Source organism: Erythrolamprus reginae, chromosome 7, assembly GCF_031021105.1.
Source record: "Erythrolamprus reginae isolate rEryReg1 chromosome 7, rEryReg1.hap1, whole genome shotgun sequence".
Classification (NCBI taxonomy): Eukaryota; Metazoa; Chordata; class Lepidosauria; order Squamata; family Dipsadidae; genus Erythrolamprus; species Erythrolamprus reginae.
This window is the reverse complement of record NC_091956.1, coordinates 77,907,584-77,927,833: the sequence shown is the minus strand read 5'-3', so window position 1 is coordinate 77,927,833 and position 20,250 is coordinate 77,907,584. Positions and strand designations below refer to the sequence as shown.

Here is a 20,250-nt window from a genome sequence, read left to right as displayed (position 1 = left end):
AGGCTCTTCCCCTAGGTCCCGCCAAACGATATTGTCTAGTTGACGGGACCTGGAGAAGGCCGACTCTGTAGGACCTAACGCTGGGACTCATGCGGCAGAAGCAAGAAGGCCTGCAATACTGTATTCTAACCACTGCGCCATTACAAGTCGTAATAGTAGAAAGGAAATTCCACCTTTCTATTATTAAAATAAATTTGACTACTAGCGGGAATGGGAGAAATAACAGAGTTTTCTCTTCAATCAGGAAGGAAATATCTTAGCTATCTTTCCATTGTCTTTTTCTGTTGCTAAAGCGCATGGCAATGCTATTTTAAAAATAACTTAACAGCGTGGAACATTCTGAAGCATTTGATTAGCGTATTAATTTCTCCGCAGATGCTCTCACTTGTTCAATGGCAAATTGTCAGTATGGCTGTGATGTGGTTAAGGGGGAAATACATTGCCGCTGTCCTTCACCAGGGTTACAGCTGGCACCAGATGGCAGAACGTGCGTTGGTGAGTCAAAAATATTTTATTTTCTCTCTTCCACAAGACGTGGACATTCTAGGCAGCCTTTCTGAATTAATTTTGTTTGAAGGAGGGAATTTTAGGAACTAAAGTTTTATGCATGGTATGTTTGTGTGTATGCTTTTTAAATAATGGGGTTTTTAGGCTTTTAATGTTAAATTGTTATTTTAGACTTTTAATATTAGATTTGTTATTGTATATTGTTTTATCACTGTTGTGAGCCGCCCCCGAGTCTGCAGAGAGGGGCGGCATACAAATCTAATAAATAACAATGATAATGATAATGATAATGATAATAATAATAATAATAATAATAATAATAATAATAATGGAGCCTTTATAGCAGGGGTGTCTAAGCTTGGGCACTTTAAGACATGCTGGCTGGGGAATTTGGGAGTTGAAGTCCACAAATTTTAAAGTGGCCAAGGTTAGACATGCCTGCCTTATAATAATCTATTCACTAGGAAACATTGAGCACATATCACATTTGTATCAAAATAATACTCAAGCAAAATCAAATTCTTAGAAAACAACTGTTTTCCCTTCCTGATATACTACTGGGATTTTTTAAATATTCTTGGGTATTTGAATTTGTTAATTATTATGCATGTTGAACTTTGAAAGCAATGTAGAAGAATAGAATTGGGAAAACCCATGCTAACGTTCTAGAGTTAGTGATATCTGTAGTGAACAAAGATTGGAAAAAAGTGCCATTTTTGTTTTAAATGCAATAATGAATCATTCATAAATGATGTGGGGTGGAAAAAGAGAGAAGCAAAAAGCCATTCTGGTTTTTGAAAATGTTAAATTACCTGAATGGTTTTTAAACAGTAAAGAATCCTCATGGATTTTCAACCATTCTGATTCTGATTCTGATTCTGATTCTGATTCTGATTATTATTATTATTATTATTATTATTATTATTATTATTTATATGCCGCCCCGAGTTTTCGGAGAGGGGCGGCATATAAATCCAATAAATGAAATGAAATGAAATTATTATTATTATTTATTAGATTTGTATGCTGCCCCTCTCCGTAGACTCGGGGCGGCGAACAACAGCAATAGAACAATTCATAACAAATCTAATAATTTAAAAACATTTTAAAAACCCCATTATTAATCAGACATACATACAAACATACCATACATAAATTGTATAGGCCTGGGGGAGATATCTCAATTCCCCCATGCCTGGCGGCAAAGGTGGGTTTTAAGGAGTTTACGGAAGGCAAGGAGGGTGGGGGCAGTTCTAATCTCCGGGGGGAGCTGGTTCCAGAGAGTCGGGGCCACCACAGAGAAGGCTCTTCCTCTGGGACCCGCCAAATGACATTGTTTAGTCGATGGGACCCGGATAAGGCCCACTCTGTGGGAGCTAATCGGTCACTGGGATTCGTGCGGCAGAAGGCGGTCCTGGAGATATTCTGGTCTGATGCCATGAAGGGCTTTATAGGTCATAACCAACACTTTGAATTGTGACCGGAAACTGATCGGCAACCAATGCAGACTGCGGAGTGTTGGTGTGACATGGGCATACCTGGGGAAGCCCATGATTGCTCTCGCAGCTGCATTCTGCACGATCTGAAGTTTCCGAACACTTTTCAAAGGTAGCCCCATGTAGAGAGCATTACAGTAGTCGAACCTCGAGGTGATGAGGGCGTGAGTGACTGTGAGCAGTGACTCCCGGTCCAGATAGGGCCGCAACTGGTGCACCAGGTGAACCTGGGCAAACACCCCCCTCGCCACAGCTGAAAGATGATTGTCTAATGTAAGCTGTGGATCGAGGAGGACGCCCAAGTTGCGGACCCTCTCTGAGGGGGTCAGTAATTCCCCCTCCAGGGTAATGCACGGACAGATGGAATTGTCCTTGGGAGGCAAAACCCACAGTCTTATCAGGGTTGAGTTTGAGTCTGTAGATATAATTCAGCTCCCAATTCATAATAAAGCAGGGAATTGAACTCAGTAGCCAAAATCCCTGCTTTCAGTGATGTGAAATATCTTTTTCATATATTGGTGTTGATCCCTAGAACCTGGTATGCATGGAATCCTGGAAATGTTCTCTATGAATCATTATGTGAATATGTAGTTCCATTTTGCAATAGTTTCCTGAAACAGTTAATAAATATTTTGACAAGTATTATAGTTTGGGTATGAAGCCTCCCAATGGCTATTGAAAAGAACCAATTCTTTTCAATAGCCATTGGTGTCCTTGTTGAACTTTATTTTTAGCATAGCGATCTGCCAATAAAGTTCACTTGTGCAACAGGATAAATTATAATAAATCAGAATAAATTGTGCTTTTGAAGGATACTAGATTTTAGTTGCTTCTTTCTAAATTATACATTTCAGTATTCTAATTCTTCCTTTATCACTCATTTTCTAACATCCAGACTGTTTTACACTCACACTGTGTTCTTCATAGGATTTAAACCTGCTTTTTATAAAGTCATGCCACATTAGGGGTGGGAGATTCCATTTGAAAAAGTAGGTTTTATGCAGGAAAAGTAGAGTTATCCGTACATTCATCTGACAATTGAACTGTAATTTCTGCACAGCACTAATGACACATAAAAAGCAATGTCCTAGAAGACTATTAGCCTTTCAGATTATCCAAGATAAATTTGTTTTTGAATTTGAATGAACCTCATTGCTACTGATTATTAATGGACTTCTTCTTTGTAGATGTGGATGAATGCATCACTGGGAGCGTTACCTGTCCCCGATTCAGGAAATGTGTCAACACTTTTGGAAGTTATATTTGCAAGTGTCACAAAGGCTTTGATTTGATGTACATTGGAGGCAGATACCAATGCCATGGTAATGAAAATCGGTCATAAAAGAAAACCATTCATGAGCATTTGTTGCAGCAAAGTCAACTTCACCTGTTTGAAAAATATAAGTATGAAAGAGGAGCAGGATTGCTTTGCTGTCTCTCTCTCTTCAACTGCCATGTGCAACAGAGATGCTCTGAACAGATTTGACACCTGTATTTGCCTGAATATTGCCAGCACATTTTGTATAATCAGAGACATGTCTTCTATAAAAATTCATAACCCATGTTTAGCCAAACGCATTTGCAACTTCCCTTCAATTTTGGGAACTGTAGGATTCTGAGTTTACGTTCACTGGCTTTCCATTATAGCTAGTCTTTTGGGTTTTTTTTAAAAAAATACTTTATTAATTATATACATTAAAAAACATAGAAAGACAAAACAACAATACAACATTTACAGAATGTATATACATATAAATCTATAAGTCAGAAAAAAATAATAATAAGAAAGAGAATGATAACATATATACACTCATAACAAAAATAAAGCATTATGCTTTATACATGGGTTTATTTTGGTATCAGAGCTTGATATTTACACCTGCTAAGTAGCAGTATACTTGATTTGCAGCTCATTCATTTGTATTTTCCCTTTGTTAATTGTTACACATACATTTTGTTGATTTTTCCGTTTAACATATCCGTTTTTGTGAGATTATTTTCATTTTCTCTGTTTTCTCTATGGTATAATAGTGCCTTATAATAACAATATTTCCTCTTATTAACATTTTAATTTTTCTCTCTAAATTTGATGACTCGAATAACTTTATTGTTATTCACATTGTTCCTTTATTTTATTTTTGGCAATCCAGATATAGCTAGTCTTTTGAATTATCAGGCGAAAGTCGCATTTAACTATGCTAGAATTAAATTGAGAACTGTAGGAGGTAACTTCCTTGTCTTCTGTATAATTCATGATAGCCATTTAGGCTATAGAACATTTAAACTCATTATCACCATCTACTGATTATATGGGTTTTTTCTGCCCAGATTTGAATTATGGAGGGGAACTTAAAAACTAGTCCTATTAGAACCGTGCTGGTGGGGGTAAGGCAATTTTTTATCTGGATTCAAGTATCTAAAAAAGATAAAGCGTGGTTATATTTGATTTTGCATAGCATCGACTGGAAAACCAGGCACTATGCTTAGTAAACCAAAGTTCATAGAATTTTTCCCAGCGATCTAGATACAGTGATACCTTGTCTTACGAACTTAATTGGTTCCAGGACGAGGTTTGTAAGGTGAAAAGTTTGTAAGGTGAAATAATGTTTGCCATAGGAATCAATGGAAAAGCGATTAATGCGTGCAAGCCCAAAACTCACCCCTTTTGCCAGCCGAAGCGCCCGTTTTTGCGCTGCTGGGCTTCCCCTGAGGCTCCCCTCCATGGGAAACCCCACCTCTGGACTTCCGGGTTTTTTTCGCTGAGGCTCCCGTCTCTGGGAAACCCCACCTCCGGACTTCCGTTGCCAGCGAAGCGCCCGTTTTTGCGCTGCTGGGATTCCCCTGCAGCATCGCAAAAACACAGAAGTCCGGAGGTGGGGTTTCCCATGGAGGGGAGCCTCAGGGGAATCCTAGCAGTGCAAAAACGGGCGCTTCGCTGGCAACAGAAGTCCGGAGGCGGGGCATCCCAGTGGCGGTGGCTTGGGTTTGTAAGGTGAAAATAGTTTGGAAGAAGAGGCAAAAAAATCTTAAATCCCTGGTTTGTATCTCGAAAAGTTTGTATGACGAGGTGTTTGTAACATGAGGTAGCACTGTATTTAGGATTCAACTTTTAAGGTCACCAAACAGCATGGCTGTTAATTTCAGGCAATGTAAATTCATCCTGTAATGTATGGTTCTTTTTTTTCTGTTATCACAGAAAAGCTTATAAGTGGAAACTCAACTACCTAAAACTTCAGACCTTTTATTATTTCATGGCTTGTATAAGTCCTCCGAGACCTTCTTAAAATATCAGGTTCATTCGAGACTCTTGAAATAATTTGCCTACTAACTTAATTTTCACTGTAAGCATTTCAGCATTTTAATACAGCAATGGGATTTAGTTCAATTTTATTTTACAAGAAAGAACGTTAATTTGAAAATGCAAATGTATGGTTGTAATCATTAAAATGGTGTTTGTCTTCCCTCCTCTCTGTCTGTTACAGATGTGGATGAATGCTCCCTTGGCCAATATCAGTGTGGAGGTTATTCCCAGTGTTACAATACACTAGGGTCTTACAAATGTAAATGCAAAGAAGGGTACAGAGGTGATGGATTAAACTGCATAAGTATGTAATGATCCTTTTAATCTTGTATTCTGAATCCAAATGAGACTGGCCTCTTTGTGAAACTAATTTTTAGATCCACTGGGTGGTCATAGGGGAAACACTGTAAACTCCAAATCTTTACTGCTCTCCGGTGGCCCCCTGGATATCGGTACCATTTTGGTAGCTATATTAAAAAGCTGATGTAAATATATATATATTTTTCAAATTGATAGGATGTTTGTAGTGGTTGGAATACTAAGGTTTTGTGATCAGGTAATTTGACCAATATATGCACCAAGAATATTATTATTAATATTAATAATTAATAATCTGAGTATTGCATTGGCAGTTCTGTGTTAGCAAAAACCTCAGAAGAGAAGGATTTAGGGGTAGTGATTTCTGACAGTCTCAAAATGGGTGAGCAGTGTGGTCGGGCGGTAGGAAAAGCAAGTAGGATGCTTGGCTGCATAGCTAGAGATATAACAAGCAGGAAGAGGGAGATTGTGATCCCCTTATATAGAGCGCTGGAGAGACCACATTTGGAAGACTGTGTTCAGTTCTGGAGACCTCACCTACAAAATGAGATTGACAAAATTGAACGGGTCCAAAGACGGGCTACAAGAATGGTGGAAGGTCTTAAGCATAAAACGTATCAGGAAAGACTTAATGAACTCAATCTGTATAGTCTGGAGGACAGAAGGAAAAGGGGGGGACATGATCGAAACATTTAAATATGTTAAAGGGTTAAATAAGGTCCAGGTGGGAAGTGTTTTTAGTAGGAAAGTGAACACAAGAACAAGGGGACACAATCTGAAGTTAGTTGGGGGAAAGATCAAAAGCAACATGAGAAAATATTATTTTACTGAAAGAGTAGTAGATCCTTGGAACAAACTTCCAGCAGATGTGGTAGATAAATCCACAGTAACTGAATTTAAACATGCCTGGGATAAACATATATCCATTGTAAGATAAAATACAGGGAATAGTATAAGGGCAGACTAGATGGACCATGAGGTCTTTTTCTGCCGTCAGTTTTCTATGTTTCTATTATTATTATTGTTGTTGTTGTTGTTGCTGTCATTGTTATTGTTATTGTTATTATTTATTAGATTTGTATGCCCTCCCTCTCCGAGGACTCGGAGCGGCTTTCTTCTATTGAACAAATAGCTCAAACATTTACTTTAGATAATATTTAAGCATGTGTCTATTTGCTTATACATTTTATATACATGATACTAGTAAGAGAGAAATATTAGGACAGGGAACATATGACATGCTGGTGCTCTTATGCACATCTCTTACTGGCCTCTTAGTAATCAGGAGAGGTCAACCCTGGATAGTCTAAGGCAGGGGTAGGCAAAGTTGGCTCTTCTATGACATGTGGACCTCAATGCCCAGAATTCCTGAGCAAGCATGATTGGCTCAGGAATTCTGGGAGTTGAAGCCCACAAGTCATAGAAGAGCCAACTCTGCCTACCCTTGGTCTAGGGGCAAAGTTTTGGGGGCTAGGTGATGTTTAAAACTGTGAAGCCTCCACTATGTTTACAAGCATAAGCCTGAATAATTTCTGTTACTATTAAAATGCAATAGTTTTCAAGAGAATTCTACAATCTGGTGCTATCTAGTTTTGTTGGAATCACAGAAGTCCTATTTATTTTGAAGACTACATATCCAACCTATGGAAAGAAATACATCTCTTTGAATATTTTATAATCCCATATAGATATGGAAATTATACTCATGAATTAAAGATAGAAAATGATATCCAGAGAGATATAATAATAATAATAATTTATTAGATTTGTATGCCGCCCCTCTCCGAAGACTCGGGGCGGCTCACAACAATAACAAGAAAAATGTAAGAACAAATCTAATAATTTTAAAAAACGCTAAAAAACCCATTATTAAAAGCAAACATACACACAAACATACCATGTATAAACTGTATAGGTCCGGGGGAGATGTCTCAGTTCCCCCATGCCTAACGGCAGAGATGGGTCTTAAGAACTTTACGAAAGGCAAGGAGGGTGGGGGCAGTAGTAATCTCCGGGGGAAGCTGGTTCCAGACGATTGGGGCCGCCACAGAGAAGGCTCTTCTCCTGGGTCCCGCCAAACGACATCGTTTAGTCGACGGGACCCGGAGAAGGCCAACTCTGGGACCTAACCGGTCACTGGGATTTGTGCGGCAGAAGGCGGTCCCGGAGGTATTCTCGTCCGATGCCATGAAGGGCTTTATAGGTCATAATCAACACTTTGAATTGTGACCGGAAACTGATCGGCAACCAATGCAGACTGCGGAGTGTTGGTGTAACATGGGCATACCATTACTTTTATATTGATATTAATCTAGAAATCCTGAGTCTTTTGGGAGTGGGTGGCATACAAATTTAGTAAATAAATAATAAATAAATAAATTCTGATTTTTGTTTTGTTTTGTAGTTGGTTTTTTAAAGAGTTAATCATTTATCAACTTGGCACATTGCTTTGGTTCTTTCTTTCCAGGGATTCCTAAAGTTATGATTGACCCATCTAACCCCTACAGTGTATTTAAAAGCAATTCAACTTTCCTGAAAGGAAGCAGCGGCATGACCAACCGAATACCTGAAACTGGAGGTACAAAATATCCCATCAAGTTGCCCTATATACCATACGTAATTACAACAAAGTCTTATGTGAAGACAACAGCAAGACCAACTGTGAAGCCAACATACAAACCGTATACCAGACTGGCAACACAGCCTGCCACAACAAGACCAACTCTCAGGCCAGTGACAAGATCTCCACCAGTGACAAGTCCTCCCCAACAACCTACAGTACTATTTAAGCCTGTAACAACAACAATGCCAAAAGTAGTAACTGAGGAGCCTCCTAGGGAAACTACACCACAACCAGGACCTACGGTTGACAATTGGATCCCAATAGAGCCACAGAAACCCCGAGGAGATGTATTTAGTAAGTAAGATTGAATTTTGTTAGGGGTTCAGGTGAAATCTAGTTAATTAACTAGACTAAATTCAGGGAGCAGGAATAGGAGAAGAGAGCGAGAATAGGATGGGTTAGAAACATAGAAGATGTTCAAATGAGCCGGGGTGGCGCAGCAGGTAGAGTGCTGTACTGCAGGCCACTGAAGCTGACTGTAGATCTGAAGATCAGCGGTTCAAATCTCATCACTGGCTCAAGGTTGACTCAGCCTTCCATCCTTCCAAGGTGGGTAAAATGAGGACCCGGATTGTGGGGGCAATAGCCTGGCTCTGTTAAAAAGTGCTATTGCTAACATGTTGTAAGCCGCCCTGAGCCTAAGGAGAAGGGTGGCATAAAAATTGAATGAATGAATGAATGAATGAATGAATAAATAAGGAAGGAAGGAAAGAAAGAAAGAAAGAAAGAAAGAAAGAAAGAAAGAAAGAAAGAAAGATTGACGGCAGAAAAAGACCTCATGGTCCATCTATTACCATTACCTATTCTGATTTGCAATTGATTTATTTTTAAAGTTTAGTAGGAGTAGTTCGTATTTCATATGGTGAAAAAAGGAGAAAAGAATAAACTTACATAAAAACATAGAAACATAGAAGACTGACGGCAGAGAAAGACCTCATGGTCCATCTAGTCTGCCCTTATACTATTTCCTGTATTTTATCTTAGGATGGATATACAGTATGTTTATCCCAGGCATGTTTAAATTCAGTGACTGTGGATTTACCAACCACGTCTGCTGGAAGTTTGTTCCAAAGATCTACTGCTCTTTCAGTAAAATAATATTTTCTCATGTTGCTTTTGATCTTTCCCCCAACTAACTTCAGATTGTGCCCCCTTGTTCTTGTGTTCACTTTCCTATTAAAAACACTTCCCTCCTGAACCTTATTTAACCCTTTAACATATTTAAATGTTTCGATCGTGTCCCCCCTTTTCCTTCTGTCCTCCAGACTATACAGTTAGGGCAAAACTATTTGTGGGGTTAAGCAACATGTTTTTAATATTGATCCACAAGGTGGCATTTTAGAATCTAAAATTCTAAATTATGTCTACTTTAAATAAACTACTTCTAAAGAACGAATTAAGAAAGGAATAATAAAAATGAATACATTTATGTCTGATTTGGCAAAAACATTTTTTCTACCCCTCTTAGGACAAACCAAGGTTATGCACTGAAGGATGGATTTAGAAGCACAAAATTACTATTTGGAATATTGTATCACAAGATCTTGTATAACTTGATGTTCTCCTGATGCTCAAAATAAGATTTCCCCTACCGCCACAAATAGTGTAGACAAATTTATGGAGAATAAGGTAATCTAATTGTGATAGTTATGCAGCTAATCATTATAGTTATATAGACAGCTCAAAAAAAATAAGTTAGTTGGGGGAAAGATCAAAAGCAACATGAGAAAATATTATTTTACTGAAAGAGTAGTAGATCCTTGGAACAAACTTCCAGCAGACGTGGTTGGTAAATCCACAGTAACTGAATTTAAACATGCCTGGGATAAACATATATCCATCCTAAGATAAAATACAGAAAATAGTATAAGGGCAGACTAGATGGATCATGAGGTCTTTTTTTGCCGTCAGACTTCTATGTTTCTATGTTTCTATAAATGGAACACTTAAACAACAGAATATAACTTCAAGTAAGTCAAACTTCTGTGAAATCAAACTCTCCATTTAGAAAGCAACACCGATTGACAATCAATTTCACATGCTGTTGTGCCAATGGAACAGTAGTGCAAATGAAATATTCCATGAGAATATTTGATTCATTCAGATCTAGGATGTGTTATTTGAATGTTCCCTTTATTTATTTATTTATTTTTTGAGCAGTATACGTCCGCTATCAGAGGTAATGTGAATATTGTGTGGTAAGGGATACAAGTTGTGGAATGCTGTTACTTTCATCATGTTTTGTTTGCATGCTGACTTCCCTCTGATATTGGGCATTTGTTCATTGTGTGAATAGAATGCTGGACTTGTAGCTTATGGTCTATTATAGGAAAATCTAGATCATCTGAAAATTGAATGGAGTGCTGTGATATAGGAAATTTGGCTATGAATAAAAAAAAATCAATAGCAAGTATGTAATGGGTTAATATTTTGGACCCAATATTTTTTTATTTATTCATTTATTTATTCATTTATTTATTCATTTATTTATTCATTTATTTATTCATTTATTTATTCATTTATTTACTTTACTTATTTACTTATTTACTTATTTACTTATTTACTTATTTACTTATTTACTTATTTACTTATTTACTTATTTACTTATTTACTTATTTACTTATTTACTTATTTACTTATTTACTTATTTACTTATTTACTTATTTACTTATTTACTTGTGTGCCGCCCAGCTCCTCAGGGACTTAGGGCAGCTCACAACAAAAATAAACATGAATCAATATCAAAGCATTTCAATTTAAAATAATTACAGCCATCCATATATTCATGAGCTAACCTTGCTAGTAAGCCTCCCCCCCAAGGTCAATGGCCCCAGGCCTGTTGGAAAACCCAGGTCTTTATGGCTTTCCGGTAGGCCAATAGCTGATTCCAGAGAGTTGGGGCAACCACAGAGAAGGATCCGCCAGCTGACATTGTTTAGCTGACAGGACCTGAAGAAGACCAGCCCTGTGGAATCTGACTAGTCGCTGAGAGGTATGCGGTAGAAGGCAGTCTCACAGATACCACGTACCATTACATCTCGCAGATGTCTTGTTTCCTGAGAATTCTCATAGCCATCTTCTGGCTACTTGCTCAAGAATCAAATGGAAAGTCGAGTTAAAACTAATTGTTGATTTCTGCTTTATGGCACCTGCCCATCAAATGGGAGACATTTAGGCTTCATGGTTCCAAAGGTGCTCCTTCATTTAGGGAGCATCATTTAGAGAGATGTCTTATTATTTGTTTGGTTGTTTGGTTGGTTGGTTATGTTATGTTATGTTATTTTATTTTATTTTATTTTATTTTATTTTATTTTTTAATTAATTTTTTCCAATACAAATTATATTGCAGTGCTTTCACGCCAAGCCAGCCTTCATGCCACAAATTACATTTGATGACTTGCATGTTATGGAATGCATGCCGAGAAATACTCCAGTGTTCTGTTTCATCTTTAGCATCACAACTGATGTTAATTATAGAGTTTGTAGTGTACTTTGAAAAGTCTTTGGTGCCCAGAACAGTTACATTGCGTAGCTAATAGAATATGAATTTTGTTATCTTCCGTGGACAAGTGCATTCCTGAATAACTTTGGGAGCGATTTTGGCAGTGTTTCAGCAACTCCCAGTAGAATATTTTCTTAAGACAGTTTACTTCCTCCCCCAAAAAAGCAGTTTGTTTGAATCTCCCACCTTTAATATATATTGTAAGTATAAAGTCCTCATAAATTAGGGGTGGAAAATGCAGCAGTAAAGCTTGAGAATGATGAAGGTGTTATCTAAGAATGCCCAGTATTCAGGAAAAAAGATGTACTACATCATAATCCTCTGTCAGAATTATTAAGGGTTCTTTAAAAATTATTTTGCAAACATTGTTACCCACATTCAGGATAGGCCCAAAGTTGTGGGATACAAGTAGGCAGCAACAATTTTTATAAACAAACAAACAAACAAATGCACGCATGCACGCACACAAACATATAGTACTCAAAAAAAATAAAGGAAACACTGAAAGAAAACATCCTAGATCTGAATGAATGAAATATTCTCATTGAATACTTTGTTCTGTACAAAGTTGAATGTGCACAACAGCATGTGAAATTCAATGTCAGCCAGTGTTGCTTCCTGAGTGGACAGTTTGATTTCACAGAGGTTTGATTTACTTGGAGTTATATTATGTTGTTTAAGAGTTCCCTTTATTTTTTTGAGCAGTGTTCGTACATACATATATGTATGTATAATACATACATACATACATACATACAGTGAAGGGCTACCAAAATCGTTACACTGTGGGCCTGGTTTATGCAGGATGCCCTGCATTTTCTTTCAACATCTTTCAGTGCAAATTGGGTGCTCTGGGGTGGAGCTCCATTTTCATTACCCCACTGTGTTCCTCCCCATCCGGGCAGTAGCCCACCCCTGCATACATACATACATAACTGTAAATACATCCAGCAAATGAAAAAATGAATAATAGGTAAATTGCACAGGTATCATTGTTTCATTTTGCATTTCTCATATTGGCTAACAAGCAGGAAGAGGGAGATTATGATCCCGCTATATAGAGTGCTGGTGAGACCACATTTGGAACACTGTGTTCAGTTCTGGAGACCTCACCTACAAAAAGATATTGACAAAATTGAACGGGTCCAAAGATGGGCTACAAGAATGGTGGAAGGTCTTAAGCATAAAACGTATCAGGAAAGACTTAATGAACTCAATCTGTATAGTCTGGAGGACAGAAGGGAAAGGGGGGACATGATCGAAACATTTAAATATGTTAAAGGGTTAAATAAGGTCCAGGAGGGAAGTGTTTTTAATAGGAAAGTGAACACAAGAACAAGGGGACACAATCTGAAGTTAGTTGGGGGAAAGATCAAAAGCAACACGAGAAAATATTATTTTACTGAAAGGGTAGTAGATCCTTGGAACAAACTTCCAGCAGACGTGGTAGATAAATCCACAGTAACTGAATTTAAACATGCCTGGGATAAACATATATCCATCCTAAGATAAATACAGAAAATCGTATAAGGGCAGACTAGATGGACCATGATGTCTTTTTCTGCCGTCAGTCTTCTATGTTTCTATGTCTAATATGCAATGCAAGTAGATGCTTCTTTTGTAATTTATGATAGAAAAAACGTGAACTATGATTGGCAATATGGCATATTCACAAAATAGCTAATGTTCAGGAAAATCTGTTAGAATATTTACAATTCCTCCACTGTCTTCCTCCCTCCCTCCTGAGGTGAGGATGTCTTCATCTCATCTAAGATTTTGAAGGTCCCTTGAGATGTAGTTATACCAGGAGGCCTGAGGCCACAGGAGACAGGTGAACTAATGAGCTAGCTCCATTACTATCAACATCCCTGCATCTATCAGTCTTGTTTTCAGTATTTTTTTACAGTTCTTTAATGGTTTTAAAGAGGACTTGGTGGCTCAGTGGCTAAGACACTGAGCTTGTCGATCAGAAAGGTCGGCAGTTCGACAGTTCGAATCCCTAGCGCTGCGTAACGGATGCCAACCACATCATGCCAACCACATTACCACGAAGATGTCTTCAAACAGGGCTGGCTCTTAGAAAAGGAGATGAGCACTGCCCCTACAGCCGGAAACAACTAGCACATGTGCATGGGGAATCTTTACCTTTATAGCCAAAGGAAAAGGTGTTTTTTCTGTAAAGGCTTCATTATATATTGTATACATATCAGCATAGGCTTATTGCCTCTATCCTGTAAGATCCCAGGCATGTCTGCTCAGAATGCAGAATGGAAAATGCAGCCTGTAAATCTTAACGAAATTACAACCTTAATATCAAGGGCTCAACGCTCATGTTTTTGCTGGTTTCTCTGGGAAATATTAGCTACACGGCAGAAATAGTTTGGCATTTAGAGATATTGATATGAGTAGTCTAAAGCTATCATAATTGCATGTTATTCTTTAGTTGTTATCCAAGGCCCATGCCCTACAGTTTGCACATGAAATTCCTTTCGTGTTTTGGATTACATCAATTTGTCAAGCTTTCATGTGACAAAGGGCCTAAGGCATTATTCTTTCAAAAGATTTAGATCCTTTTGTAGTCCTAGCTCCAAATTAGGAAGAACTTTGAGATAAAAGTTGTGGACATTGAAATCTGCTCCGAGTCTCTGGAGAGGGGCGGCATACAAATCTAATAAATAATAATAATAATAATAATAATAATAATAATAATAATAATAATAATAATCTTCTTTTCTATTATTTCTTAGATATATTTTACTATGAGTATCTCCTCTATAACCTTCATCATGTATTTTACTATGTGTATATAGATATATACCCACTAAAACCCTCATTGTGTATTGGACTAACTAACTAACTAACTAACTAACTAAATGCATAAATAAATAAAGATAATTTTAAATGTAACTGTGTCGATGCTATTATTGTTATAAAGAATTACTGTATATTGTTTTTTCCAAACAGAATGTCAAAATGATTTAATTGGGAAAGATGTTCTCTCTCTACTTACCTCTAGTATGCATATTACTTGCCTCTTCTATAGTGTTGTCAACAAGAATTTAACCTTATGATGATAACGTATAAGGGTTAGGTTTACTGTACAGGTAATTCTTGGTTGAAAACCACAATTGGAACCAGAACTGTTGTCTTTAAGCAATACAGTGATACCTCTACTTACGAACTTAATTCATTCCATAACCAGGATCTTAAGTAGAAACGTTTGTAAGAAGAAACAATTTTTCTCATAGGAATCAATGTAAAAGTAAATACTGTGTGTGATTGGGGAAACCACAGGGAGGGTGGAGGCCATGTATCCATGATTGCTCTCGCAGCTACATTCTGCACGATTTGAAGTTTCTGAACACTCTTCAAAGGTAGCCCCATGTAGGGAGCATTATAGTAGTTGTCCTTGGGAGGCAAGTTGGGGGAAAGATCAAAAGCAACGTGAGAAAATATTATTTTACTGAAAGAGTAGTAGATCCTTGGAACAAACTTCCAGCAGACATTGTTGGTAAATCCACAGTAACTGAATTTAAACATGCCTGGGATAAACATTATTATTATTATTTATTAGATTTGTATGCCGCCCCTCTCCGCAGACTCGGGGTGGATCACAGCAGTGACAGAAACAATATACATTGACAAATCTAATAATTCAAAATCTAAAATATATATCCATTGTGAGATAAAATAGCAAGGGCCATGAGGTCTTTTTCTGCCGTCAGTCTTCTATGTTTCTATGTTTCTATGTAGTCGAATCTCGAGGTGATGAGGGCATGAGTGACTGTGAGCAGTGACTCCCGGTCCAGATAGGGCCGCAACTGGTGCAACGGGTGAACCTGGGCAAACGCCCTGCTCGCCACAGCTGAAAGATGGTTCTCTAATGTGAGCTGTGGATCGAGGAGGATGCCCAAGTTGCGGATCCTCTCTGAGGGGGTCAAAAGTTCCCCCTCCCAGAGTGATGGACGGACAGATGGAATTGTCCTTGGGAGGCAAAACCCACAGCCACTCTGTCTTATCAGGGTTGAGTTTGAATCTGTCACACTTGCATAAGAATATTTCTAGTAATGTGGCTGGATGTTAGGGAAAAATGAAAACAATGGAAGCAGAAACAAAGCCTAAAGCTTTTGAGAAGGAAATGCAAGAATACCTGAATATGATTTTCTCGCTATAGCAGCGGTGTCAAACTAGCCACCCGCTGGCCGGATGCGTCACACGTTGGCCACGCCCACCCTAGCTCCATGAAGGTGGAAAATGTTGCAAGAATCACCGTATGACACCATGAGTTTAATCCCCGTGCTCTATAGTTTTCTTCATGAATCATAGCAGTTGGTTGTGGCCTCTATAAGTATAACTTAGCTGAAATCCTTGTGTTTCTTACAAGCTCACCCAAATGGCTTTTGCAGTGAGGGTTGACAACAGGTTGGTAGGTAATCTTTGTAATAATCTGAGGTTCATTTCCTTCCCCAGGTTTTTATACTTTGTACTTTATGTTTGGTATGTATGTGTTGTTTGGTTTTAAATGATAGGGTTTTATATGTCTTTTTCTCTTTTAATATTAGATTTGTTCCGCTGTAACATTGTTTTTATTATTGTTGTGAGCCGCCCCAAGTCTTCGGAGAGGGGCGGCATACAAATCTAATAAATTATTATTATTATTATTATTTATTGTTCCTTTTTTAATGGCTTGATGGTTTCCTCTTTCCAGTTCCCCGCCAGCCTGGAGTGAGCAATCATCTCTTAGAAACATTTGAAATTGAACAAGGGACAAGTGCCAATGAGGATGAAGCAAATGATGATCCAGGTAAAGCACTTGGTCACTTTGGATATAGCTAGCATTCTAGAAAGCATTGTTAAGAGGAAAAGAGTACTGTTTGTGATGTACCATGTTCCTAAGAATATGTGCACCACCAAGCATATGTGTACAAGCTCACGGGTTAGGGGCTGGAGTCCGCTCTACTGCCTATCTCATGGCACTAACTTTGGCATCAATCACGGGAATTGTTGACCACTGAAGCGCCAAGGGCCAGCAGTAGGTTGCTCCTAAGTGCAGGGGGTGAACCGGCCCATGTCGGAAACGCAGTAACACAGAGTATACAAACTTTAATACTTAAGTATGTACAAACCAATTGTGCTTGCAGTATTAAATGAGAACTCTATTTACTGAAAGCCATTCTGAGGAAAGTATCAAATGAAACATATAAAGCAGAATCCTCAAAATGTTGATCTTTCCACAATAACTGTTTTTATTCAGGTATTGATTAGATTTGAAAGCAACACAGTGGTACCTCGTGATATGAACCCCTCGAGATACGAACATCTCGAGATACGAACCCGGGGTTCAGAAATTTTTTGCCTGTTGTTACGAACTTTTTCCAGCTTACAAACCCACCGCAGATCCCAAAATGGCGCTCCGCAGGGCGCCGCCACCTGGCTGTCACCTTCTGAAACAGCCAGGGGGCTTCTCGGCGTTCTCCTGAACGCCGAATCCAGAAGTTTGGTAAAAGTTCGAGTTCGGGTTCTGGAGGCTGCCGAGAAGCGCCCGGCTTTTTCAGAAGGTTACAGCCGGGCGGCGTTTTTGCAATCAGCAGCGGCATTTTCGGCCGATCTGGAGGCTGAAACGGAGGTGGGGAATCCCAATAGAGAATTCCATGGGTCACGAAGACATCCTTTCTGGTTGGCCGAAACGTGGCCTCCAGGAAGGACGTCTTCGTGACGTCAAAGCTTTATATACACAACTTTATAATTTGCCCCAATATGGCAAATTTTAACTAAATTGAATATCTCATACTTTTCTAAAACCAGAAAAGAAGAGAACAGCAGGAAAACGGCTTCGAATTCCTTTGCCTTCATCAGCCTATGGATTAATAAAAGTTTCTCCTTTTTGCAAATGTGATCGATATATTCTTTACATTATTTTTGTGAACAGTGACTACATATAATAACCTTACACTTAGCTTAGCCTCTAACAATCTAGTGCCTTCAAAGTATTGAAAGGAAAATCCCAGCATGTTTAAAGAGGAGTTAACCTGTCTCAGGTCTGAAGGTCTTTTTCTGGTTCTCCATAGGTGTTCTGATTCATAGTTGCAACTTTGATAGTGGTTTGTGTGGATGGATCAAGGAAAGAAATGATGATTTACACTGGGAACCTATTAAAGACTCCTCAGGTATTGCTCAATTTCCCTCCATTTAAAATAGTGCTATATGATAAATCCTGGTATGTAGTTTTGGGCAATTGATTTATTTGGAGTTGAGCAGTGTTTCTGTTAGAATTTAAAGTTTTGTTTTAGCTTTCCAGCATATGTAAATTTTCCAGGGCCATTTTCTTTGGACTGTTTCCTGAATGGAAAAAATTGAAAAGCAGTGTGTGTGAACAACATGGTAATACAGTAAAACCTCTGGTCATCATGACAATAATTCATTCCACAACTTTGTTCGCAACCTGATTTGGTTGTGACCCGAACCTTAAACAAACAATAGGAAATTTGGCGCTTACAACAAAAATTGTGCGGAAGGGGAAATCGGCCGCTACCCGAATATATTATATATATATTTACGTATGTATGTACGGTGTTCCCTCAATTTTCGCGGGTTCAAACTTCGCGAATAGCGTATACCACGGTTTTTCAAAAAATATTAATTAAAAAATGCTTTGCGGGTTTTTTTCTATACCATGGTTTTTCCCACCCAATGATGTCATACATCATCTCCAAACTAATAATTTTTGCAAATAAATAACAAAAAAAAACCCAATTATTGTTAATAAATAATTATGTTTATAAATATCAGGATCACCAAATGTATTAGTCAATGGTGAGTACCAGTAATAATGGTTGTTAAGGGAATGGGAAATGGTAATTTAGGGGTTTAAAGTGTTAAGGGAAGGCTTGTGATACTGTTCATAGCCAAAAATGGTATATTTACTTCTGCATCTCTACTTCGTGGAAATTCGACTTTCGCGGGCGGTCTCAGAACGCATCCCCTGTGAAAATCGAGGGAACACTGTATATATGTATGTATATGTATACAGTAATCCCTCGCTACTTCACGGTTCATCTTTCACAGATTCGCTATTTCACGGGTTTTCAAAGGGCGCTTAAATCCATTAAATCCATTAAAAAATTTAAATCCATTAAAAATTCATTTAAAATTCTTCTACAGTACTACCGTACTCTATTAAAGAAACTGGTAGGATATCACATGTAGTTCCAGCTGAGAAACATTATAGAATGACTGTTTAATGCAAAGGGTGGGTTTTAAAAGTCCAAATACTTGTTAAATACATAAAACATATCTTCACGGAAATTCGTTTTTCACGGTTGGTCTTGGAACGCATCCCCAGTGAAAAACGAGGGATCACTGTATGTGTTTGTGTGTTTGTGTGTGTGTAGTTTTTGTAGATTTTCACAGGTATAGGTATGTAGGTCTTGGCATATTCGGGTCTTTAAACTCTCTCTCTCTCTCTCTCTCTCTCTCTGTGTGTGTGTGTGTGTGTGTGTGTGTCCTTTAGGGTAGATTATGTGTGTGTGTGTGTGTGTGTGTCCTTTAGGGTAGATTATATCCTGAAATTGTGTAAATAATTTTAAAATAAACCAATCAGTGCTGCATCCATGTTATTTACAGTGTTACAAGCTGAGTGGTCAATATTAGCCTTTTGTTGCAGCCACAAATTTAATTCCTTGTTATCGTGTTCCTTTTTTTCAAGGGCGTGTTGAAATAATTTGTTTTCTCCTCCCACTTTGTTTTAAACAGGTGGACAATATTTATCTGTTTCTCAACCCAAAGGGAAGGGAGGTCGATTTTCCCGCTTGGTTCTCCCACTTGGCCATTTAACTCGCTCCGAAGATCTCTGCTTATCCTTTAGGCATAAAGTGTCTGGATCACACTCCGGTTTGCTTCAAGTCTTTCTAAGAAAGACTGGTATTCATGGACCAGCAATTTGGGGAAGAAACAGAGGTCATGGTTGGAGTCAGACGAGTTTAACGTTGAAAGGACCTGGTATCAAAAGCGTGAGTACAATTCTGGGATCTAAGGGGAAAAAATAAACACAAAGAAAGAGAGAGAGAGCACAATATTATTTATATTTAGCATGAGAGTTACATTTCCTTCTATTAATCTCTATATGTGTTACAATTTCTTCAATGAATAGAATAGAATAGAATAGAATTTTTATTGGCCAAGTGTGATTGGACACACAAGGAATTTGTCTTGGTGCATATGCTCTCAGCATGCATAAAATAAAATATACATTTGTCAAGAATCATGTAGTACAACACTTAATGATTGTCATAGGGATAAAATAAGCAATGAAGAAGCAATATTAATAAAAATCTTAGGATATTAGCAACAAGTTACAGTCATACAGTCAACATGGGAGGAAATGGGTGATAGGAATGATGAGAAAAACTAGTAGAATAGAAGTGCAGATTTAGTAGAAAGTCTAACAGTGTTGAGGGAATTATTTGTTTAGTAGAGTGATGGCGTTCGGAAAAAAACTGTTCTT

At 38.1% G+C, this 20,250-nt stretch overlaps 1 protein-coding gene across 9 annotated transcripts in view; it reads left to right on the top strand.

Annotated features, from left to right (window-relative positions):
* The window catches only part of NPNT (nephronectin), a 79,293-nt gene that overhangs the window by 48,880 nt on the left and 10,163 nt on the right, over positions 1-20,250 (top strand). For all 9 annotated transcript variants that reach the window (XR_011559640.1, XR_011559639.1, XM_070757908.1 and 6 more), the window contains 7 exons: positions 376-495; positions 3,191-3,325; positions 5,486-5,608; positions 8,090-8,539; positions 16,456-16,551; positions 17,816-17,914; positions 19,500-19,756. Coding sequence is in view for 7 of the 9 variants with exons in the window: in XM_070757908.1 (XP_070614009.1) it covers positions 376-495; positions 3,191-3,325; positions 5,486-5,608; positions 8,090-8,539; positions 16,456-16,551; positions 17,816-17,914; positions 19,500-19,756 (1,280 nt within the window). In the remaining 2 variants the exon portion in view is untranslated. The remainder of the gene's footprint in view (positions 1-375; positions 496-3,190; positions 3,326-5,485; positions 5,609-8,089; positions 8,540-16,455; positions 16,552-17,815; positions 17,915-19,499; positions 19,757-20,250) is intronic.